General features: G+C 46.5%; 2 protein-coding genes across 2 annotated transcripts in view; one reads left to right on the top strand and one right to left on the bottom strand.

Annotated features, from left to right (window-relative positions):
• The window catches only part of hapln3 (hyaluronan and proteoglycan link protein 3), a 4,939-nt gene extending 596 nt beyond the window's left edge, over nt 1–4,343 (top strand). Inside the window, exons 3-6 of the mRNA XM_056599637.1 lie at nt 633–791; nt 1,099–1,506; nt 2,178–2,480; nt 2,654–4,343. Coding sequence (XP_056455612.1) covers nt 659–791; nt 1,099–1,506; nt 2,178–2,480; nt 2,654–2,937 — 1,128 coding nt within the window. The 5' untranslated portion in view covers nt 633–658 and the 3' untranslated portion in view covers nt 2,938–4,343. The remainder of the gene's footprint in view (nt 1–632; nt 792–1,098; nt 1,507–2,177; nt 2,481–2,653) is intronic.
• Nucleotides 4,344–5,999: 1,656 nt separating this feature from the next.
• On the bottom strand, nt 6,000–22,923 carry LOC130389662 (aggrecan core protein-like). Its single transcript, XM_056599540.1, has 19 exons — nt 22,834–22,923; nt 19,700–19,781; nt 18,855–19,241; nt 18,015–18,189; nt 17,363–17,490; nt 16,679–16,972; nt 15,710–15,946; nt 15,266–15,440; nt 14,684–14,811; nt 12,225–12,518; nt 11,779–11,895; nt 11,514–11,615; nt 11,225–11,326; nt 9,710–11,038; nt 9,135–9,293; nt 8,888–8,970; nt 8,494–8,638; nt 8,204–8,389; nt 6,000–7,923 (listed from the first exon to the last, which is right to left on the bottom strand). The coding sequence occupies exons 1-19, from the start codon at nt 22,861–22,863 to the stop codon at nt 7,859–7,861; spliced, it is 4,218 nt and encodes a 1,405-aa protein (XP_056455515.1). The 5' UTR covers nt 22,864–22,923; the 3' UTR covers nt 6,000–7,858.
• Nucleotides 22,924–25,468: the final 2,545 nt, after the last annotated feature.

Genomic DNA, 25,468 nt, shown 5'->3' with positions numbered 1-25,468 from the left:
TAAAGGAGCCGACAAAGAACCTAATGTCAACTTTATTAGCAAAAAGAGGGATCACGACTCGGGGGCATCATCTGCCTACGAGCCACCTATCTTCGCTATAGGATTGTTATAGCCTAATTGATAGAGAGTGCTATTGAAATAAGAAACCGTCGACCGAATAGGCTAACGTTAATATTTATTGTATCCATGTTATTTCGGCCAAACTTATCATCCAAGTAATCGTGGCAAACCTTTTTTTTTTACTTTCCCCACGTCTCTTAAGATTATAGGTCTGCTGTTCATTTATTGATTCAGAAATGTCTAAAACCAATGATTATCTGTCTAAAACGTATTATGGCGCCCTCGATCTAAATACGCCTATTGTTCGCGTGTTGTTAGTTATGGGAAAAATGTAAAGGCCTACATTTTCTCCAAATAATCGGATATTTAGTTGAATGTTTGGTTTTTCAAACTTAAATCTGTTCCGAGGGGCCTACATATAATGCTCTTCATTTTGAGCTATTAATGATTTATGTATTTTCTCGATAGCTCTTCACACTTCAGTGATAACAGAACCTAACTGTCGGCTGAAATTTTCAAAGAATGTCCAGAAGTTGTGATAGGCCATTGTGATTTATCCATTTCTTGGATAGCTTCCACGGCACCGACAACTCCCGTAATGATCACTCCACCGCGCCCCCTGGCGGCCGTCTGCCTGCTACTCCTGCTGGTGCCCGGCTGCCTCGGGACCCCGCAATACAACAACGGCTTCTATTACCATGATATTAGTAACGGACACGGAAATAAAGAGAGTAGGTTCAATTATTTATCTTTTTCATCGGTGAGGGTTATGGTTGGAATATAATATTTGCAGTTAGACTTTATTTGACTAGAATAATATATACCTGTAGGTTTCATTCATTATAGACTGAAAAGTCTAAATGAAGTGCAGAAGATGTCTCCAGTTAACTCCAGTAACTCGTATAACTAGTATAACTTGTTCTTTGTTTATTTACAACAAAAAGCCTACATTAACCTTACATTAACCCCTGCCCTCTATAATGAAGCATTTTCCAGCTGGTTCACTCCCCTCTGTGTTGTGTTCATGTTCTCTTCTAGTCTTCTACGACGGGGTGCAGCTGCACGTGGAGTCCCAGCAGCCCCTGGTGTCCGCCATTAGGGGCAGCAGCGTCACCCTGCCCTGCCACTTCCGCTACGAGCCCGAGCTGAGCGCCCCGCGCCGGACACGCATCAAGTGGTCCTGGCTCCCCGCCAGCGATCGCCACGACGACTCGGACCCGGACACCGTCCCCAACCTCATCCGGGAGACGGAGGTGATGGTCGCCATGGGCAACCGCCACCGCAGCTACGGCGGTTTCCGGGGGCGTGTGCGCCTGCGGCGCTCGGCGCCCGGCGACATGTCGCTGGTCATCAGGGAGCTGCAGCTCAACGACACCGGCCGCTACCGCTGTGAGGTCATCGACGGCGTGGAGGACGAGAGCGTCACGGTGGACCTGGAGATGAGAGGTGGCTCTGTCTGTCTGTCTGTCTGTCTGTCTGTCTGTCTGTCTGTCTGTCTGTCTGTCTGTCTGTCTGTCTGTCTGTCTGTCTGTCTGTCTGACTGTGTGTGTGTGTGTGTGTGTGTGTGTGTGTGTGTGTGTGTGTGTGTGTGTGTGTGTGTGTGTGTGTGTGTGTGTGTGTGTGGGTGTGTGTGTGTGTGTGTGTGTGTGTGTGCGTGTGTGTGTGTGTGCGTGTGTGTGGCGGCTTAAGGGTAACCAAGGACCTGATTCAAAATGTGCCCCATTGGGCTCACTCACACCTTATATAGAGCATTATTTGGGACCATCACCATTTTGGTGGTGCTGTCAAATCTGGCTCACTGTAGTGCACTATCCATAATGCACCGGGAAAGAAGTGCACAACTAATGTGCAAATATTCATACCCCATATACCAAGATACATAGCGTCCTTCCTGATCAGGTTTATTACTGACACCTTATCTAACAGCTGTCAGCTTGTTTATCCAAGCCAGTAGACGTCATGCCTATATAGATGTCCGGTGCCCCTGCCTTACTTGTTCCTAAATAGTGTACGATTTAGTGTTCACTATAAAGGGATCAGTGAAAAAGTGATCCATTTGGAACACTGCGATGAAGTTAATTTGTTGATATTGGTTTAATCCTGTCACCCCTCTTTAGGCGTGGTATTTCCCTACTACTCCCAGCATGGAAGATACCACTACAACTTCCTGGGGGCCCAGGCAGCGTGTGAGGAGCAGGACGCTACTCTGGCGTCGTTCGAGCAGCTGTTCACGGCCTGGGAGGAGGGGCTTGACTGGTGTAATGCCGGCTGGTTGGCTGATGGCACCGTGCAGTATCCAATCACGACGCCCCGTGCGGGCTGTGGGGGCGTGGCTTTATCACCTGGATTGCGTAGCTATGGACAACGGCATCGGCTGCTTCACCGCTATGATGCCTTCTGCTTCGCTGCCTCGCTCAAGGGTCAGTAAACATGCATGATCGAGGCATATTTTCAAGCTTACGGAATAAACTATATGTGTGTTCCTAACCTCAACCTTTTTTTCATTTCAATGATTTCAATTTTTTTCAACAAATATCTTTGATAAACGACTTTAACAAATCAACTCTTTGTGTATCGGCCCCCGTTTCCATAGGGACGGTTTACTTCCTGATACACCCGTTAAACCTCACCTTCTCGGAGGCCCAGCAGGCGTGCAGGAGTGACGGCGGCCGAATGGCCACAGTGGGACAGATCTACGCCGGCTGGAGGCTGATGGGATTGGACCGCTGTGACGCCGGCTGGTTGGCTGACGGAAGTGTCCGTTACCCCATCATCAAAGCCCGGGCTCACTGCGGGACAGAGGAGCCGGGAGTGCGGAGCTTTGGATTTCCTGCGCATAACAAGAAATTTGGTGTCTATTGCTACCGGTTGACCTAATCAACGGCACTCGACGATTACCCAAGAGACAAATACTACAAACCTAACCAGCAAAACCACGGAGCACTGACTTTAGCGTTTGAATTCCTGGAAGTTAGCAATAGCTGAGGTTAACTAGGTTATTGTTAGTTCTTCACTATTATCCATATTATGTTCACTGTGCAATCACAATGTGTTTCAAGCTTACTTCAAAAGGTTTAGATTCACAATGTCACACATCACAAACTGCTCTGTAGAACCATCATCCCCCTTGTTCATCGTCCTGTTGGCCGCTTCCCTACCATGCTAAAACAGCTGATGCCTTCCTGCTACAGGAACTTTATGGCGAAGAAGTTCATTTATTGATCATAGAAACTGTGTTTATGTAATGCTCTGTACTGAAGTATACCACTATGGAAAAGTAGGCAATTCTGAAAGTGTATCTTACTGTATTAAGTGTAATGTATTATTATGTGTTGAGAGATGTGTCAGCCAAGGGCTGTGCTACGATGCAGCAGCCTTTGTTTGATATTAACAAGGTGATATAGTAGGGGAGACGCAGGTGTAGCTCACGATGTTAATTACAGGCCTACAGTCCCATAATTATCTTATTTCGCTATACCTGGTTTCACCACTACTTTTGCACCTCTGTGATAAAGGCCTATTATAATAGCCATGAAACGTATACTACCTTTGTTTAAAGCCCTATTGTAGGATAATAGCATTTTGTAGTTATTATACCTCAACAAAGGTTGTCTATGGGGCTATGTATTTTGTATTATTTTCTACAATGTAATGCTTTTTTTATATGTTATTGAAAATCTTGTCCTTTGTTGTGAAACAGACAGAATCCTTGTTTTTATTGAATCACTATTTCAGTGATCCAGTGAGTACAAACTACACTTTCAACAGTGGTCAGTTCAGTTTTTTTATTGATCAGTAGGACGCAGTAAGCAGGTAGTTGGATGAAGAACTGTCAATTCCCCTCTGGACCTGGAGAAATAGATGTTAGATAATAGGAGAAGGCCGGAGGAGGGTGTAAGTAAAGAATATGACGAGACAGAAGAGGGAGTTAAAGTACGGGTGAATTGGTAGTTAGGGGAAGTAACAGACTCTCCCCGAAAGTTAAGTGTACAGAACTCCATATTAATAGCTCCCTCTCTACAGGTTAATTTAAATAGATGGAACGCATTATAATTTCTAAACTGTGTCGCCGGACAGGTCAAAGAGAGCTCGACTCTACAAACATACATCTTAAGGAGAAAATATCCGTTTGGCTCAATCTGCAAGTGAACCATCCGCTCCACGCTCCATGCAGGTCTTCGACACTGGGAGCATTGCTTCGTGTCCAAGCAGGAATGCCAGGGGGTTCAGCCCATGCGGGTGGAGAGGTGAGAGGGCCTACTTACCGGGCCATACAAACGGCCAGTGTATCTGACTCACAGCCGTTCTCCAGTATACTGTACAGCAGGCCATAAACACACGCGCCCCTCTGTCTGGCCGCGTGATGCTTTTAGGTGTAGCGGGGAGAGCGACCTGCTCCGTCACACCCTCCTGACGAACAGAAGCCCCAGTGATGGGGTGGGACGCAGAGGCCTTGGAGGCCGCGTCTTATTGACGCCCTTTGACCAAACATGGGTGGAGCGAGCGGTGGTCAGACGGACACACAGACAAGCATAGACACGCAGCAGAGAGGTATGCAAACATTGAAGTATCCTGTCCACGCGTGAATTAATATGCCACTTAGGTACACAACTGTATACCAACGCTAACACGGTAGGAGCCTGCGCATTTTCAGGTGTAGTTGTTTTTTATGTATATGTGTCCCATTGAATTGAGTGTCCACCCATTGAGTGTCCACACATTTGCTGCCTTGTGTGTGTGCATCTTTTTCATGAAGATCCACACAAACAAGCACACACACACACACACACACACACACACACACACACACACACACACACACACACACACTCACTCTCTCTCACACACACACACACACACACACACACACACACACACACACACACACACACACACACACACACACACACACACACACACACACACACACACACTCACGCACTCACACACACTAACTCACTCACTCACTCACGCACTCACACACACTAACTCACTCACTCACTCACTCACTCACTCACTCACTCACTCACTCACTCACTCACTCACTCACTCACTCACTCACTCACTCACTCACTCACTCACTCACTCACTCACTCACTCACTCACTCACTCACTCACTCACTCACTCACTCACTCACTCACTCACTCACTCACTCACTCGGACACACATACACACACTGACACTGTATTAAACGGGTATACATCCACAGAGGGAATCTGTTTTTGCTGCCATGTTGAGATGAAGGTAGCCACTGTCTGTTACTGTTTGCTTGGTTTCCAGGAAGAAAAAATAAATCATGTATAGGAGCCATTTCAAGTAATTTGAGATGGGTATTACTTATTTTGGGTAATGGCGGAAAAAAATATAGAGTAAAACACGTTTTACTCTATATTTATAACCAGTATGAAAGCTTATCGTTAGGGTGAGCTTGTATAATTTCAAATAATGTCGTAACCCTGAACTCAGACCTTCAGAATTTACTGCTTTGTGGTTGTGCCCTATCAAAGACGATGTATCTTGTATTGTATAATAGCTAGGCCTACACACATTCGTTCAGATGTATGAAAGTACATCTTCATTTTATGGCTTCAAATCACAAAAAAACGTTTCCAAACGTGTGAAGGAATGAATGATGACCAAGTAGACTATGAACGTGGATGAACTTGACCAAAAGGAGAAATCTAAGAAGGGATTATTTTTTTCAGACTTTTCTGAAGCCTTCTGTAACACACTCACAATTCAGTGAGTGATCATATATCAATAAATACAAATATATGGACTCATATATTACTCTCCATTAACACATTCACAGAGTAATCCCTTTATTTGGCATTGGTTAATCAGGCATTTGGATCACAACAGTGTATTACCAACCATGCGTGTGTGTGTGTGTGTATGTGTGTGTGTGTGTGTGTGTGTGTGTGTGTGTGGGTGTGTGGTGTGTGTGTGTGCATGTGTATCACTGCATAAGTACTCATGACAGATCACAGATCTGTCATGGAGGATGTTTCTTATCATATCAACACTTTGCCATCATTCACCCAAAGATGCCACCACTGTCACTCTCCCGCTCTTGTTTGCTTACTTTCAAACTCTCAGAGACATATGACTGGAAAGCAACTTGCTTAAAGCCCTGCATACCTTGTAATTCTGTGTGTTGTGTATTTGGTGTATTTCTATGCCTGTGTGTACCTGTTTTCTCAATGTGTGAGTCTGTTGGAGGTCGGTCTGTAAAAGAGTTTCTAAGGCCCAATCCCATTTCTACCCCTTACCCCTTCCCCATACCCCTACCCCTTGTTTTGAAGAGGTAAGGGGAAGGGGTAAGGGGTAGAAATGGGATTGGGCCTAAATACTAGATGTTATGTCTTGAGTGTGAACCCGGGTCTCTGCTTATATTTGGGTCTACTTGACCCTAAAGAGGTCATGGTCAGTTTATATACTCAGGTTTCTCATTAGCCTGCACGTCTTGCTTTCACAGCTTTTGTTGTTCTTTATGTTTCAAATGGTTTTAAATCTCAGGTTTTATAATTCCTCAAAGGGTCTTATATTAAAAAAGAAGTTAAAGCTTTGCGTGCAATTCTGCTAAGCATATCTTCTCTAATCTATTGTTTTGATATCTTCTGAATATATAATTTTGGATTAAAGTTTAGAAACCAAGCATTGGCCAATTAATCCGTCAATCGCACCAACTATTTGATCAGTATAATCAGCTCAGTTAACACAGATCCTGCTGTTTTGTGTGAGTTGTACTATAAAAGGATTAACAGGTGATATAAAAGGCCTAGATATAAAGTCAAGTAGGATCCTCTCAAACACATTTTCCTTGTAGAAAACACGCTTCAAGCTGTGCCTTTGTGTGTGTTTGCCAGGGATCCAATAGGGGGCGATACAGTCCCCCAGAGAACTCCATTGGTTGCAAAGCATGGCAACTATTTGTAGTATGTTCAATTGTCCAGCGACATTATGCTTTTTTATTTTTTAACACAATTGAAGCGGACCTGGGATGAGTGTTCTTTAAATCAGTAAGGTGCGCTGAATGATTTTATTATGCTTAGCACAAAAGAAGTGACTGAAGACTCCCAAAAGTGCATGAGTGCTTACAATGGTAACCCAGGTCCTTTTGCAACCATTTTTCTTTTGACATTACCTAACTAGCAAATGATTCAATATTTTGGGTTGGTGTATCTATTATTTCCAGTTTAAATCAAATTTAAGGGTTCTGTATCTACTGCTATAAACACAGATGTGGAAATGTAACCAAATCTAAAATACTAAGAAACTTAATTAAAAGTAACACAATACCAAAACTATATTAAAAGAAAAGGGAACAGCGTGTTCCTTCTGCAGGTAAACTAGTTCAAAATATCTATTGTGCTTTTATTACTTAAATTGTTGCTTTTTTGGGGGGATTTTCAATGTCACTCTGGCACTTTCACGAATGATTTCCCAATGACGTCATTCATTAAAAGAAATGTAGTACCCACTGCTGAAAATATAAGATCTATTTTTTTTTTTTCAAATAAACGAACATAGGTATAGACAACTATAAATAAACTATAAATAAAGTTAATAACACATAAAATCACTATGAAAATAGACAGAGTGACATTGCAAGATCCCGAGCACCAGTCAGTTGGGACTACCATGTTCTAAATGTGCTTTCTGTGTGTTGTATGTACACAAAGGGAATGAGAGGGGGCTTTTCAATCAAGAATTGCACTGCTGTAAGTTCAAGAGGGGTCCTTCTGTGGCTCTTAGTTGTATGTCCTTTTGGGCGTTGCTCTAGAGCCTTTCTCTCTATGACCGTTGATTTGCTTTTGTCCGGCTTCTTACAGACCTTTTGTGTAGCCTGTTGCTGGCGGCTAAGAGAAAGAAAACACAGACACAACAAGGTCATAAGCATTGAAGTAAGAGTTGGTTAAGGTATGCTTAAAGTCAGCTTATGTGCCAACAATTTTGTAACACTAATATAACATTCTGCACTGACCGACTGATCCAAAAATGACATCTTTAATGGAATTCAATTGTATTTATTTGTTAAATCATCAGCCTATGTCATTTGGGGTCCATTTTAGCAATGGTTTCAAGAAGAATAAATAAAATATAACGTATCGTGTATCTTTTAGACTTCTTTCGACTCACCCTCTATGCACTCCACATGTGGCTCCTCCCACTGGCCATCGGCCATGCAGCGTATGACAGGCAGGTGGCGCTGGGTGTATCCCGCCTCACACTGGTAGCGGACTATGGAGTCCACTGGATAGCGGTCTCTGCTGTCCCCGCCCAGCGGCCTGGCGTGCTCCACCTCCGGGGGCGCCTGGCATGTGACTGACAGGTGGACAGGACGGTTACGTTAGTGGTCTACCAGGACAGTCCTACCGCAGCAGCCTTCTCCACCAGACTTGTCGTCGGAGGACATTCGGAGGACTCACCTGGTCCACTCTTGCAGGTGAAGGGCAGGTGGTAATTGCAGGGGACGTCGTTCCACTTGCCGGCCTCGTGCCAGATCATGACCACGCAGTCCTCCTTAGAGTTGAAGTAGCTGTCTGGCTGGTTCGGCCTCCAGTTCTCGAAAGCCTGGCGGAGCGATCGGAATGGGAACGTTAGGAAGACGGACAACACACAACTGCAAACATGCAATGATACCGGTCAAGCTGTGTGGCAGTGAAACAAATGCCGTAAAACAGCCGGGTAAAGAGGCATTCGTACTGCAATGTACCTGTTATAATCAATGGATTACACAATTAAGCTGACCCGTTTCCTGCTCATGCATCCGTATTTCTTGATGGCTAAAAGCAACTGAAATTTCTACCAAACAAAGTTTACCAGAGGGCTGCCATCTGTCCAGCGGAACTCATTCTGTACGTCTCTGTCGTTCAGTCCAATCCACTGGTAGTCCTGGGCGTTGGCTAGCGTGCCAACATCACGACAGACACATGGAAAACATTAATCCTCCATATGGTTGTTTCAAAATGGACATGTCCAAAATGAAGCGAAAGAATCAGGTGCATTTCCATCACATGCCGAAATGGCCCATACTATCAAACATTTACGCGCGCCTCAGACTACTCACAGTTGACAAACTGTTGTTCCAGCGCGGAGGTGATGCTGACCAGATGGGCGTTGAGCTCCTGACACTGCAGCTCTGCCTCGGACCAGGTGTGTCTCTCCTCAAAGTGCAGATAGCAGCTGCCCATGAACTCCAACCAGCCATCAGCACAGCCCATCAACGCTGTAAACACACCAAAAATATATCTGAACCTAAAGATTCACTGCATGTACATAGTTCATATATGCATGCACATTAAAGATATATATTTTTTTAAGTTAAATACATTTTACGCAAGTGTCCTGCACCCTTATATGTGCCACGCCCACATGGGTTTATAGGAAACTTTTACAAACATACGTATGATAGTTTGTACAGAAGTACATTCATAATTACATAGATCTGTCACCGAGGATAACATTAGCACATAATACACATATATTAAACTTTTTCTTCTTCCCAAAGCTCGACCTAAAACAAGCAATTATAATAAAGCGAAACAGCAAAGCACCTCTTGCAGAGCCTATAGGATCTGGGCAGGGAGAACGTTTAATAAGAGGAGCTAGGTCTTATACTGATAATGTTTAAGTGGTGCCTACCATCCACGACGGCAGGTGTCTCCACCACACCAGGGGTCGCCAGTTGGACTGACGGTGCGGTATACGTCACATAAGCCTCCTCCGTTGGACCTCCGCGTGCCTCCCTCTCCTCCTCGAGCTCCTGGCCTTGCTCTGTGTGATCCGTGCTAGACTCTTGGTTCCCTGGGTAGCTCGCTGTGGATCCGGGGGCCATCTCTACAGAGAAGCCCGGAGTGGCGGTCTCCTGGTGAGGGAGTCCACTGGCGGAGAAGTGCAGGTGGCCGTCGGCCTCGCTACCGGAGCCGCCGCCGCTCCCTGACCCGCTCCCCTCTCCGCTGAACTCCACCACCCCGCGGCCCTGCTCAGGCTGACGCGGCGTGGTGATCTCCATCATGCCGTCTTCAGTCAGGAGGATCACGTCGCCCTCGCCGAAGGATCCCTCCCCGGACGCCGTCCCGGAGCCCAGACCGCTGCCCGATGAACCGGAGGAGAACCCACCGGAGGGGAAGCCGCCGGAGGGGAGCGTGCTGGGGGGAGAGCCCGACAGCTCCTGCTCCCCGGAGGTCTGTTCTGTGAGGTCCACGAGGCCTTGGTGGTCAAACGACACGTCTGGAAGCCCCGAGCCGGAGACGGAGCCGGAGCCGGAGCCACCGATCCCTGATCCGTCTAACCCTGATGAGGATCCTGACCCGGACATCATTCCTGAACCGAAGCTTGATCCTGACCCGGACATGGCCCCAGATCCAGGGATGTAATCAATTGCCCCTCTGCCAAACTCCTGCTCTGTGTGTTTCTGATGTGTTTTTTCCACCCACTTTCCATCCACCATAATGATGTAGGACTCGCCACTGCTACCGATGAATTCCCCACTTCCACTCGCAGAACTTGCCGAACCAGATCCTGAAGAAAAGCCACTGAACCTGGATCCCTGCTGTCCATCTGGCCCCTCTCCTGACCCAGACCCAGATGCACCAGACCCAGTCTCCCGTCCCGAACCAGATCCCAGTCCACTGCCAGGATAGGTGATGGCACCACTTCCCTCCCTTGCCTCATGGGGTTGGCCAGATGGAGATCCTTCTCCCGAGGCCATGTGTCCACTGCCACTGAAGAGGATCTGGAAGCCCGATCCGGAGCCCTCCCCACTGGCACTTGAGGCACCGGAGACCCCTGTGTGATCCCCACTGCCGCTACCACTGGCACTTGAGACACCAGAGACCCCTGTCTGATCCCCACTTCCACTACCACTACCACTGACACTGGAGACACCCGACTCCCCTGTCTGATCCCCACTGCCGCTACCACTGGCTGACTGCTGCTCAGATGATCCAGAGCCAGAGACATCCACGGTCGCTACAGGTAAAAGGGTAAGAATGGGTTCAATGGGTACCACTGAGGAATCAGGATGAAAATCTAGACATTAAAGTGAGGATAGGTGTGAATAAGTTCTGTGGAAGATCCACTCAATTAATTTTAGTGTTGGTCCACACTTTGCAATAAGAAATCAAACGCTATTAAAAGCATTTTAAAGTATCCTACCTGTTGGAGCAATTTGGTCAGTTGTAATTTCCGTCTTGTTCATGACTTCCTCCACCACAAAGGTTTTATTCGCACTTGTCTCAGTTGTGACGGAAACAGCATCTGAAAATCACAAAACCACATGGGAGACATTTGGACAAGCAATATGAATGTATAATAATGCGGCTGGGATTAAACTGAAATTTCATTGTCTGATCAAATTATACTTTTTTTATTACTTTTGATGAGGTGTTTTTTTTTTTTTTATCAATCAGATTTAATGACGTATATTATGTAGCATAATTTTTACCAGTTGGCACAGCTTTGACAACGTTGATGATTGTCATGTTGATGAGCTCGTTAATCGTCTCTTCAAAAGTCTTCTCACTGGTTCCTTCTTCAATTTGAACTACTGGAATCCCAGCAGAAAAGAAAAATCACAATTTTTTTAATAACACATAGTTAATGAGTGAACTTCAGTAAGGATATATTTACTGTAATTTTGTACAGATGTTTTTTTTGTCGGACAAAATTGCTTTTTTAGCAATTGGATTTCATGACATATTTGTTTCTACCATTTGGAGCAGCTTTGTCCACAGTGATGATTGTCATGTTGATTAGCTCTTCCACCACCTCTTCAAAAATCTTATCCAAACTGGTTTTATTTTCCATCTTAAGTCCAGGAAATTCAGCTGGAAAAAACAAGTACAATTCTAAACGACCCATAGTGAAATAGGGAACTTCTGTAGAATATATTTATGGTTAAAGGGTTGGATTTATTTTATTCGATGGAGTTTCAATGTTCTTCAAATTCAGATTTGCCTCCGAAAAGCCTTTTGCATGTCACATTTCACAAAATAATTAATTAAAAATTATATTTGAATACACTTGTTTAGCGAAACACAACACATTGCTCAGGGCGAAGAAGCACACACAATAAAATAAGGTCGACATAAACCTAACAATCAAGAAAATAGTTCCCCTATCCGAAATTTCACTCAATACAGATATGCTGTTGTACCTCTGAAACAGTAGGCGTCGTAGCGGGAGTGCTGGTCGGGGAAGCCCGTCTGGTTGGGGAAGGCGTAGAGGATGTGCACCCCGGCCTGCCCGCCCCCACAGTGGGCCCTGGGGCTGGAGATGGGGTAGCGGACGCTGCCGTCCAGCAGCCAGCCGGGGCGGCACTTGTCCAGCCCCTGGCTCCAGGCGGCGTAGAGCTGGCCGGTGGTGGCCAGCGTGGTGTTGAGCTTCTCACAGTGCTGCACAGCCTCCTCGTAGGAGAAGCTGTCGTAGTCGCTGGAGTAGAACACCTTGCCTGGGAGACGGGGTTTATTTGTTAGGGGTTTGGGGTTCAGAAGACGAACCTACGCCTACGCGTTCAATCGGTCGTTTATCTTCAACTCAACTCTTAACGTGAGGCTGAGAATGTTCAATGGATACCTTCGGTGTAAAACCAACTCATTATTTCTAATTTACGTTATCCATACTCTGGTTTTTTCTTGTGTATGATATCATCCAATGATAGTATTTCAAGAAAAAAACAAAATAACCAAGTAAGTGATTAAGCGGTTCCCAGGAAAGCAAAGTGCTTTTGAAGGTTTACAGGTTCACTGCAGCCCGTATCGACCAGCTAACTAGTATTGAACCAATTGAAATTGGTTAAGATACACAGGGATATGATATGATATCCGGGATATGATATCCTGGAGGACTCCTGACTCGGTTGCAGGGTACCGACAGGCCCGAAGGGCTGCAGCTGCTGCCGTGTCGGAGGCTAAGCAGCGGGTGTGGGAGAAGTTCGGAGAGGCCATGGAGAAGGACTTTCGGTCGGCACCAAAGTGTTTCTGGAAGACTATCCGGCACCTCAGGAGGGGGAAACGGGGAACCGTCCAAGCTGTGTACAGTAAGGAGGGGACTCTGTTGACCTCAACTGAGGAGGTCGTCGGACGTTGGAAGGAACACTTTGAGGAACTCCTGAACCCGAATAACACGCCCTCTATGTTGGAGGCAGAGCTCGAGGTTGATGGTGTTTCGTCGTCAATTTCCCTGGTGGAGGTCACTGAGGTAGTTACCGGGGTATCACACTTCTCAGCCTCCCTGGTAAAGTCTACTCCAAGGTACTGGAAAGGAGGGTTCGGCCGATCGTCGAACCTCAGATTGAAGAGGAACAATGCGGTTTTCGCCCCGGACGTGGAACTACGGACCAGCTCTTCACTCTCGCAAGGATCCTGGAGGGGGCCTGGGAGTATGCCCATCCGGTCTACATGTGTTTTGTGGATCTGGAGAAGGCGTATGACCGGGTCCCCCGGGAGAAACTGTGGGAGGTGCTGCGGGAGTATGGGGTAAAGGGGTCTATCCTCAGGGCCATCCAATCCCTGTACTCCCAAAGCGAGAGCTGTGTTCGCGTCCTCGGCAGCCAGTCAGTTTCGTTCTCGGTGGGTGCTGGGCTCCGCCAGGGCTGCGCCTTGTCACCAATCCTGTTTGTGATATACATGGACAGGATATCGAGGCGTAGTCGTGGTGGGGAGGGGTTGCAGTTCGGTGGTCTGAGGATCTCGTCACTGCTTTTTGCGGATGATGTGGTCCTCATGGGATCATCGGCCTGTGACCTTCAGCACTCACTGGATCGGCTGGCGGCCGAGTGTGAAGCGGCTGGGATGAGGATCAGCACCGCTAAATCTGAAGCCATGACTCTTAGCAGGAAACCGATGGATTGCTTACTCCGGGTAGGAAATGAGTCCTTAGCCCAAGTGAAGGAGTTCAAGTACCTCGGGGTCTTGTTCGCGAGTGAGGGTACTATGGAACGTGAGATTGGCCGAAGAATCGGAGCAGCGGGGGCGGTATTGCGTTCGCTTTACCGCACCGTTGTGACGAAAAGAGAGCTGAGCCGCAAGGCAAAGCTCTCGATCTACCGGTCGATTTTCGTTCCTATCCTCACCTATGGTCATGAGGGCTGGGTGATGACCGAAAGGACGAGATCGCGGGTACAAGCGGCCGAGATGAGTTTTCTCAGAAGGGTGGTTGGCGTCTCCCTTAGGGATAGGGTGAGAAGCTCAGCCATCCGTGAGGAACTCGGATTAGAGCCGCTGCTCCTTTACTTAGAAAGGAGTCAGCTGAGGTGGTTCGGGCATCTGGTAAGGATGCCCACTGGGCGCCTTCCTTGGGAGGTGTTTCAGGCACGTCCAGTGGGGAGGAGACCTCGGGGAAGACCCAGGACTAGGTGGAGAGATTATATCTCAACACTGGCCTGGGAACGCCTCGGGATCCCCCCGTCAGAGTTGGTCAATGTGGCCCGGGAAAGGGAAGTCTGGGGCCCCCTGCTTGAGCTGCTCCCCCCGCGACCCGACCCCGGATAAGCGGAAGAAAATGAGATGAGATGAGATGAGACATTCATATCTTTTGTCTGCTTGTAACCAAATCAGGAGGCGCTAGATGGAGGTGATATCAGGGCACATGTATTTGAAACAACTTGTGTCTCACCTGGGAGGTGGTCCACATAGCAGTAGACATCATAGAGTTCGCTGGCAGTCCTCAGGCCGTACGACCTCACCCCTGGCAGGAGTTCCAGGTTACCTGCACAGTTCCCTCTGGGAGACACGATAGGGTACCTGGGCAACAGGTCAAACAAGGGACAGTGTCAGTGATGGAAACTAAATCAAAGGTACCATCAGTATTGGGTTTAATGGAACATGATTTTGGTAAATCAGATGTCACAAAGAAACACAAACACAAACACACACACACACATGAGAAACCATGTATATACGATTTTTATAGGGCAGTATAGGGAGTTGGTTTGGATATTAACTAAAATGATTGATAGGCTAAATTTGAATTCGTCCCCTTTTTAATTTCATATATAATAACATCTTACATTTTGTTGATATTTAGACTGCCAAGCTACAAATGTCTGGTCAGTAGTTTCAAGCCCCAATCTCAAATTTCCCATCCGGGATCAATAGTAGTATTACCTTATCTTATCTTGCAGCTGAATACTTATACAGCTGTAACCCAATAAAAAAAAGCCTGTAGGTTGCATGTGTTGTACAGACAGTTCCTCACCTGACGGTCTGGTCCCGCAGCCAGCCGGCGTCACAGTGGTGCAGGCCCTTCAGGTAGGCGGCCTGGAGCTGCCGGGGGCTGGCCACCGTGGCTCCTATGCTCTTGCACGCCAGCTGGGCCTCCATGAAGGTCAGCGTGTAGCGGCCCGTGATGGCCCGGTAGTGGAACACAACGCCTAGGGAGGTCATAGGTTCACATCGCCACCCCAACCAATGAAGTCTGTTTAGTATATTGGCCTACTGCTACAACTACTGCTAGTATGAAGTCGACGATTTGTTTTTATACATGTCTTAAAGGGGCTACGCAAAGAGGTTTACATGCATGAATCACTGGCCTTTTGAACCTTCAAAATTAATCTTATAACACATAAAATATTTAGTCACGGTGTCCATTTCTTTGAAGACAAAGACGAAAAAACAACAACAACAACAACGTCTTGAGCACCTTGGGGTCCCATTGGGGCATCCTCGTCAGTCAGGTGCACTCCGCGGCCGCCCGTTCCCGTTGCTACGGTAACGGGCATGGGCAGGGGGGAGAGGGTGGCCGTCTCTCCGTGGGCCTCCTGGGATGGGGCGGTGCGGCCGGGGAGCTCCACCGGTCCGGGGGTCATGGGGATGACGCCGGGCAGCGGAGTGGTCAGCAGCGCGGGCTTCACTCCGCCGCCGCCGCCGCCGCCTTCAGCTGGACACCAGACACAACCCAAGACGTGTTACTGTGTTCCTCAGTCCGGCGGGGGTCGTCTTATACACAGTTAGGACGGCTGAGGGGCCCACATCGTGCTAACGCCAGGGTGCACTGCCGCCGGTCCCCTCTGGAGTGCACATACGCCTCGACCTCGCTCTCAAGGCCTCGGAGGTGTGAACTCTTCACCCGGCCTCACAAGTACTCACAAAATCGTTTCAATCAGATGTACGTTTCTCTCCACAAACCTGTTTATTGCGATCAATGGGGGTTACTGTATAGTTAGACCTCTTAGTTACTGTATAGTTAGGCCTCTTGGTTACTGTATAGTTAGGCCTCTTAGTTACTGTATAGTTAGGCCTCTTGGTTACTGTATAGTTAGGCCTCTTAGTTACTGTATAGTTAGGCCTCTTGGTTACTGTATAGTTAGGCCTCTTGGTTACTGTATAGTTACGCCTCTTGGTTACTGTATAGTTACCCCTCTTGGTTACTGTATAGTTAGGCCTCTTGGTTACTGTATAGTTACGCCTCTTGGTTACTGTATAGTTACCCCTCTTGGTTACTGTATAGTTACGCCTCTTGGTTACTGTATAGTTACCCCTCTTGGTTACTGTATAGTGATGCCTCTTGGTTACTGTATAGTTAACCCTCTTGGTTACTGTATAGTTACGCCTCTTGGTTACTGTTTAGTTACCCCTCTTGATTCTTTCTTCTACTGGGACTAACACTTACAGTTGTAGCAGATGGCATCGTAGCGGGTATCAGGGTATGGGTATCCCGTCTGGTTGGGGTTCAGGTAGACGGTCCGGACCCCCAGCAGGCCCCCCCCACACTGGGGCCGGGCCAGGTTGATGGGGTAGCGGACGCTGCGGTCTCCCAGCCAGCCGGCGCTGCACACGTCCATGCCGCCCTTCCATGCCAGGTAGAGCTCCCCCGTGGTGGCCAGGCGGGCGCCCAGCTTGCCGCACTGGTCCCCCGCCTCGTAGAAGGTGAACTTCTCCACGGAGAAGGAGTAGAAGACCCTCCCTGGGGGGAGACGGGAGGCCGTGAGGTTAGCTCATCAATAGCTTCACTGTTCTCTGGTTGGTGCTCCATTGAACGGGCTCTTCTTCAGGTCTGTAAAGGCTTTCATAAGAGAGCAATCCATTTCTTTGGGCAGCCAAAGCACCAATTTGGCTGGCTGAATCTCAAACAAATGTTTGATATATTCTACCAACATTTTTTGCAGATGCTCAATACTTGTTTCTCCGATAAGGGCTTGACTGGAGGTAAATATGCCTTTCACTCATTTACAATATGTACCAAGCTTGCTTTACCGGTAACAAAAAGTAGTGGTAGTAGGTAAATGTAACATGTAGATTATAAAGAATTGAAACAGTTGAAAACATGTTAATTGTGCATCAGTTTAGAGAGTACCTGACATCTTTTCTGCAAAGCAGTACACATCGTACGTCTCGTTGACTTCTCTCACGCCATACGTTCTCACGCCTGGGAAGTCCTCCTTGTCTCCGTAGCAACCGGCCCTTGGCTCATGAATGGGGTATCTTGAGGACAACACAGCGTTGTTTATTTAAAAGCAAATCAGGCTCCCTTTTTCAGGGGGGGGGAGTACCATGCAGAGAGCCTTGAGAAGATACATTTGAATGCTTTTCTTAGGCCCAATCCCATTTCTACCCCTTACCCCTTTCCCTTCCCCCTCCCCCTTACCCCTTCAAAACAAGAGTAAGGGGTAATGGGAAGGGGCAAGGGGTAGAAATGGGATTGGGCCTTAAAGTAAAGAATAACTGTATTTTCGTTTATGTAGCAGGGCGAAACGACTCAATTGCTCAATGCGACTTATTAAATGAAAACATGCAGAAGTACATTGACACAAAAATGTGTTGAAAACCAGCTCATAGAGGGATTTTAGAAAACAGCTCAATGGGCACTGGCAGTAGGCGTAACTCGTGATGATAAGTCTATTCCCCGTACCCTGGTACTGAGAAGGAGCAGACCCATCATCAGAGACACCTGCATTTGTATTACGATGACGCCTCTAGGGAAAGTTGTCTGTGTTGTTGGGTCTTACCGAACAGTCTGGTCAGACAACCAGCCAGCATCGCACTGGTGGTACCCATCGTCAAACGCAGCCTGCAGCTGGGCCGGGGTGGCGATGGTGGCGCTGTTCTGCACGCACGCGGCCTGGGCCTTCTCAAAGGTCAGGGTGTAGCGGGTGGAGATGGCGCGGTAGTGGAACACGATACCTGGGGAAGCAGACAGGGGCCAAACGCGTGATCAAACAGCCCACGTTGACCACCTGTGCTAGGGGGTTTGGTCGGATTGATGTGGGACTCAACGATGTACAACATTTAAATGATGTTAAGACCAATAGTGAGTAACCAATCCATCGTTTACACTGCCTATCGTGCATTGTCCCGTGACATAAGATGACTCACATCCACTTCACTTTGATACAAACAACTTCTCATAATTATGTTAAGCCTGCATATGATGCTATTATATGCTTACAAATAGTTATTGTGACATTTGGTGTCTCACTCAATGTTTTGTGTGTAATGGACATGGTGAGAGGGCACGTTACTATTCCTGGTCAGGACAATTAGGGTACAATTAGGACAAACGTAGAAACAACAAGAGATTCCAAATTAAAACAAGAGAAATCAAAACACACACACAACATGAGCGGTAGAGGGGGCTATGTGAGCAGACGAAGACCCCCCCAGCCAGGGTAAAGCGCCCTACCATATAGGCTCCGTAATGAACACCGCGACCCGGTTAGAATCCTGCCTGTGGTCATTTGCTGCACTTCCTCCCCTCTGTCTCCCGTACCTTCCCCTCTATCTCACTCTATAATAAACCATAGAAATGCAAAAAATAAAAAGTAATGAAAAGAAGACGGGCGGCCCACCTTGCACCTGGACGCTGACCGAGTCGTAGTTGTCCTCCAGGCCGTGCAGCACCTCGCAGCGGTAGGTTCCCGAGTCGCTGGCCCGCAGCTCCGTCACCTCGATGGTGGCGTCGGTGGACACCAGCGGGTAGTTGACCATGGTCACGCGGTCCAGGTACTCCGTGTCCACCGCCACCTTGCCCCCGGACGCCACCAGGATGGTGGTGACCTTCTTGGGAGTGACGTAGGTCCACTTGATGCGGTGTGCGAGCGGCGCCGTGGTGGGGCCGGCTCCGGGCTCCGTGGTGGCCGTGTCCTGGAAGTAGCACGGGATCACCACCTTGTCGCCCAGCAGCGGCCGCAGAGCCGTCTCCACTGGGATGCTGACGCTCAGCGTACCGTCCAGGCCTAGGCACAAAGGTATAGAAACGTTTCCATGGTGATACGTACGCATTGAGTGGAGGTCAGGATAGCGTGTGTTATCAACAATACCAATACCATGAGTGGAAACGTTCTAAACTTGGGTGGCCCATGTGGGAATCGAACCCCTAACTCTGGCAGTGTTAATGCCTTGCTTTACCAGTGGGAATCAAACCCCTGACCATGGCAGTGTTAATGCCATGCTCTACCAGTGGGAATCAAACCCGTAACCGTGTCAGTGTAAATTATCATTCATATGGTTCAGGAAACCATTAATTATCATTAATTGTTGTCATTTGATTCCACTCTTGCTTTTTGTTTTGTTTGTTTACTATTTCCTAGTATTCATTGAAATAAGGACATTTGGACTAAAAACACATGTAATTTAATTACATTCATTTTCATGAGCAATGCCTGTCTCCCTGGATGTCTGTCTGAACACTCACCATCATGGTCTTCAAACGGGGTCGGTGTCGCCGTGATGAAGGGCAGGCAGACGCAGAGAATGAGTAGAGGAGTCATGGTGACCTGAAGAAGAGAAAGATATTCCAAAGATGAGTCCCTTCAGATCTATTTTCATCTTTTCTTCTTCCTACTAACAAGAAAGTAGGACAAAAAACTCTCCATCACCCAGTACAAATTCAGAGAAACTATGAATAGACCTCAGGATAACAATGATTTCTCTACCTTTAAATACATTAAATACTGTGTTTCATTAATGGTCTGAGAGCAGTGTGAAAGGGTGTTTTATATTTCCGTATCACGATTTCCTGAAAAGCTTTGTAACCTGCATTGTTCTTGGTGATATATCCCTGTGTGTGCCCTTAGTGTCCTGGTTCATTACGTCATGCCTGCCGCTCCAATGGAAAAAGGACATCAAAAGTTGTCATGTGGAAACAGGATGACTCCTGGCCAAATAAAAAAATGAAAGACCCTCTGTCTCCTTTACCGAACTTTTGCTCAATGCTCAAATATATTCATTTGTGGGGAAAAAAAAGCGTGGGCATCCAAGAGAAACATTACTCCTACTAAATATACTAAAACATGAATTCCCCTTTTCTATATGTTTACAAATGTACAAATGTTCGCCCCTTCCTAATCTCTCCACATAACATGGCGCTCTGAACATGCATCGAGGTGATCAACGTGTTTATTTTCTCTTCAACACGATGACGTACAGCGCGGGCAGCATACGTTAGCGGAGCCTGCCAACACTGTTACCCTGTTGTCCGAACCAGCAGAACCAGCCCATTTCCCCACAACGTATTGACTTAGCATCTTACAGGTCTCACAGTGAGTCAGTGTGACCGTTCTGACCCCTCGTAACACCGGGGCTATAATATACATTTAAAGAGCCTGACCCACCTCACAGGCTTAGAGGTCCAAGGTTGAGCATTAATGGACCTGGACATCACAACTGCCAGGTGCAGACCACCTGTGTGTGTGTGTGTGTGTGTGTGTGTGTGTGTGTGTGTGTGTGTGTGTGTGTGTGTGTGTGTGTGTGTGTGTGTGTGTGTGTGTGTGTGTGTGTGTGTGTGTGTGTGTGTGTGTGTGTGTGTGTGTGTGTGTGTGTGTGTGTGTGTGTGTCTGTGTACTTATAGATGAGATGGATAATTGATTTCCATATTACTTTCTAATCTCTTTGCAATTGGAATTTATTGAAGAGATCCTCCTTACATTAATACTCATTTGAAATTTGAAGTTTCCAGTAGCAATGCAGCCAATCCAACTCTGCTCAGCACTTCATATTAAAGTAACAGACGATGCCCGCAAACACCTTCCACCCAAACTGTAGCCCTCTTATTGGTCACTCTTAAACCGTTTAACCGCTCAACGTCTCTCCCTTGAAATGCGTCATTTAAATGTGGGTTTCTTACTTATATACACTAGCATTGTGAACAAGCCAAGCGGGGCCAAGCCAAGCCAATCAGCCCTTTTTCACACTGGGCCCATTCAGTGAGCCAGGGGTGGCTACTGCTCCCCCCCTAGCCAAGCCACTGTGGTATGTTCCATTCACCAGTAGAGGCAAATGGGGCAATAAGGCCTTGGTCTGTTTCAGGGCAAGGTGGGGGTTTAGGGGCTGGCTTGTGGGAGTTCAACCCAGCCAAGGTAAACACAGGACGGGCATCTAGGGGGAAAGCTCCCCCCGTGCCCTCGCTCACTGTGAGCCGGCCCTCCGGACTAACTCGGCGACAGCACAGACTGGACATTGATATGCATGCAGTGCATACACACAACTGCGCATGCCAAATATCACTTCCCCACACACACGCACAGACGCACGCTCACATTCACACAGAGACACACACACAATCACACACACACACACACACACAAACACACACACACACACACACACACACACACACACACACACACACACACACACACACACACACACACACACACACACACACACACACACACACGACCGTTTACACATCACTAAGGGTAGGTAGGTCACGTCCGATTCCCCAGGCAAAGTGTGTGTGTGTATGTGTGTGCGTGTGTGTGTGAACCCATGTGTGTGTGTGTGTGTGTGTGTGTGTGTGTGTGTGTGTGTGTGTGTGTGTGTGTGTGTGTGTGTGTGTGTGTGTGTAACTGTGCCTGTGTGTCTGTGTGTGTGGTTGTGTGGTTGTGTGTGTGTGTGTGTGTGTGTGTGTGTGTGTGTGTGTGTGTGTGTGTGTGTGTGTGTGTGTGTGTGTGTGTGTGTGTGTGTGTGTGTGTGTGTGTGTGTGTGTGTGTTAGTGTATGTGTATGAGAACAGATACTAGAAAATTGGTGGTGGAGCTCAATTCATGCAGGAGTTAATAAACCTGTGTTAACTCTTCCATGATCAAAGACATGCTTGTATTGAGAATGTAGACACACATGCACATGAATCTTTAACCCACATATAAGGGAACCCAGGGATTCTGCATGATTACATCCTTTACAGATACCATGAGAATAATAATTCTAATAATAAATATTTTTTTGATAGCCGATCTATTTTTCAGCTGAATGAGTATTCTCATCTGCAACATTACCCATTGTTACACCACTCATAATCAGTGTAAGATGCTGAAATCCATCGAGATTCATCCCAACAGTATGAGTGTATCGATAGAAGAGTGCTACAATCCACACTGGTAGAGACCGGTTATGGAAGCAAAGTAAGATTGGATGAGTCTAAACATAATTATTCATGTAATTTTTTCCTGTAATGGGATGCAATTGAATATGGGCAATGACACCAGCAATAACGTACATAAGAATACCTCTTTTGGCAAAGTATCAAAATAATTGATCAAGCATGAATATAAAGTATAAGGAAAAGTAGAATAGTATAGTAGACATGTTGAGTAACCATCTAACAAAGATCAGAAGAGAAAGCCCATAACTACAAAACACATGAACCTAGCAGAACTTCCTTATTATATTATGTCATTCCTTAAATGCTTAGCAATTCAAAAACTTGCATCAGGCTACTTAAGTACCATCACACAGAACCTCATGTCCTCTTCATGTTTACAATGAGGAATCAAGTGTTGCTCAAGGCCCCTTTGACAGAAGTACATGCATTAAAGTATAGACCTACCATTAATCCAGCAAAAGATCCCAGTGCCATCGACTCTGCCGGCCAAATCACTCTCTTAGCCTAGATTCTGACTGGGGGCCTCTAACTCACGTCGATGTCAGAGAGCAGAAAGAACCTTTATTCCAGATACTCTGCAACAAGTTAGAGAGAGAGAGAGAGAGAGAGAGAGAGAGAGAGAGAGAGAGAGAGAGAGAGAGAGAGAGAGAGAGAGAGAGAGAGAGAGAGAGAGAGAGAGAGAGAGAGAGAGAGAGAGAGAGAGAGAGAGAGAGAGAGAGAGAGGGGGGGGGGGGTAGTGAGAATATCACTGCCCAACTGAAATTCTGAGATTTTGAACATGAAAACTGAAACAGAATCAGATACAAAAAGGTCATTGATACCTATTATATTATTCTTATTCATTCGTGATTATTATGGGTATCTATTGTATTCTCGCTATTCATTTTCTGATGATTAAGACACACCCATGTGAATGCCCTCTTTATGTGAATAAACACTGCGGAAAAAAAGCTTTTTCAGCCCGGTCCATTCAGCAAATTAAGGATTCATGGACATGGTCTCAGGGTTCGTTTCTGGTTGGTAAATGAGGAAAGAAAATTACAAAAAAGAAGAGGCTATGGGCTGCTTAGAGTGTGTATATCGCTAGAATGCTGGGTTATATTACCTATATGTACATAATGTTAACTCTCTGTGCATCAAATTATTTATTCTGCATGTGGACTTAATCTCCGGGAGGAGCTTGCTTCAGTGTCCATTATGTGGTGAACTCAGGTTGTGAACTTTACTGCTCTGAATTCTATACGAATGCAATTCATGTCGAATCTAAGACGTCTGTTATTTTAGTGTTTAGCAAACCGTTCAACCGAGTCACATTTTAAGTGCATCTCAATGTACATACATCACAAGTCACCACTGCTCAGCTCTATGGTGGAGACTTTAACATAATCCTCTGTAAAACCCTTTCTGAAGAACAGAACCAGCTCTGCTCCTTCTCTGCTGGACACGGCTGGGGTGGTCCCAGGCGACTGGGACAGTGTCATCACGGAGGGCCAAAGGGCAAGTGTTCAGAAGAGGACGGAAGAAAGATGAGGCATTCTATGAAACGCACGTACATACGTGCAAGCTCACACGCGTGCATGTTCCTCCCTTGGCTCCAGTAAGTGGAGAGGATAGGTCACGCTGCCTCAATAACCATCTCCCCTGACTGGGAAAGAAACTGGAGAAACGGAGCCAAGTGCAATGTTTGTTTTTTTCCTCTTGTCTCTGTCATCTGTTTTACATTGGGCCACGGCATGTTTGAGTGTCCTCTCCACTGATCAGGAGGCCTGAGGAGGGACCCTGCCTCCCTCTCTAGGGGTCTGTCCTGCGGTCTGGTGGCAGGATATGGCCATGGGAGATGCCTGCTGTTGCTGGGAAAGCTCAGATGCGGTATTTTCAAGCATTTTTCTGCACACACACACACACACACACACACACACACACACACACACACACACACACACACACACACACACACACACACACACACACACACACACACACACACACACACACACACACACACACACACACACACACTGTTCCATCATCAACAACACCATCCATGTCTGATGAGGGGAGATCTCACATCCTTGGATGGAGGAAATTAATTGTAGTCAATGAATTATTATTGAACATTAATGTTGCTATAAATCATTATGAGTCATCATGACCATATTTTGCAGCTCTTTCCAGACATGGAGTTGGTTGTACGTTTACTGTAAATGTTCTACTAAAGGACACAATTGTCTGTCATTGTTTTTGAAGGAGTAAATCTTGCTCACTTTTCCCATGCTCACTTTCCCAGCCATAGCAAAGCCAGCGAGACCTTCAGGGTACAATGGCCTTTTATATGTACTTAGAGACCAACATAAGAAAGTGTTACAAGTGAGCCATTGCTTCCACCTATTAGCCAGCTAGTGTGGGATTCCAGCAAACATGTTCTTTATTCATTATTCCTTTTGACGAAAGCCCCAGTTTCAACAGTGGAAAGGGGAATATTCTACTTTAAACCAGAATGATAACATGAGAATCATTAAGTCATTTGAAGAGACAAACAATGCCTAAATCTTGAAAAACTAGTGTGAAACTATCACTTGTACTTATGCAGCGTGTATGTGACATACATATGTCTTTGTTTAAATGTTTAAATGATTATTGGGGTTCAATGTATAGGCCTCATGTGTTTGCAAAAGGCGTCTGCAGGAAGGTAATTCACCTTTTGAGTGTTCAGAAACAGTCAGCTATCCTGTTCTGACACATTCTGGGTTGCTAAAGGGATTGTGAATTCTAGGGAACTAACATTGAAACTTGTACAAGTGGAGTACAACAATGGCATAATTTGGACTTAGTTTGAGTTATTATAGGAAATTAAAACAAAAGTTACCCTATTGACGTTGACTTGACAAGTTGTAACATGTTATAACCTCACCTTGTAAGTGAGTTCATCGGAAGTTGTCAGAGCCTGAGGTTGTGTGTTTAGATGGGATATCTTATAAGCACACTTGAGCCCGAATGCAAATAGAACAACCGAATTCTGTAGCTACTTCACCTTTACTCCATAACTATTTCATGTAAATACCCACGTGTACTTAGGGCG

Source organism: Gadus chalcogrammus, chromosome 9 (assembly GCF_026213295.1).
Source record: "Gadus chalcogrammus isolate NIFS_2021 chromosome 9, NIFS_Gcha_1.0, whole genome shotgun sequence".
NCBI lineage: Eukaryota > Metazoa > Chordata > Actinopteri > Gadiformes > Gadidae > Gadus > Gadus chalcogrammus.
The sequence above is the reverse complement of the archived record's forward strand: the minus strand, read 5'-3'. Positions and strand labels throughout refer to the sequence as shown.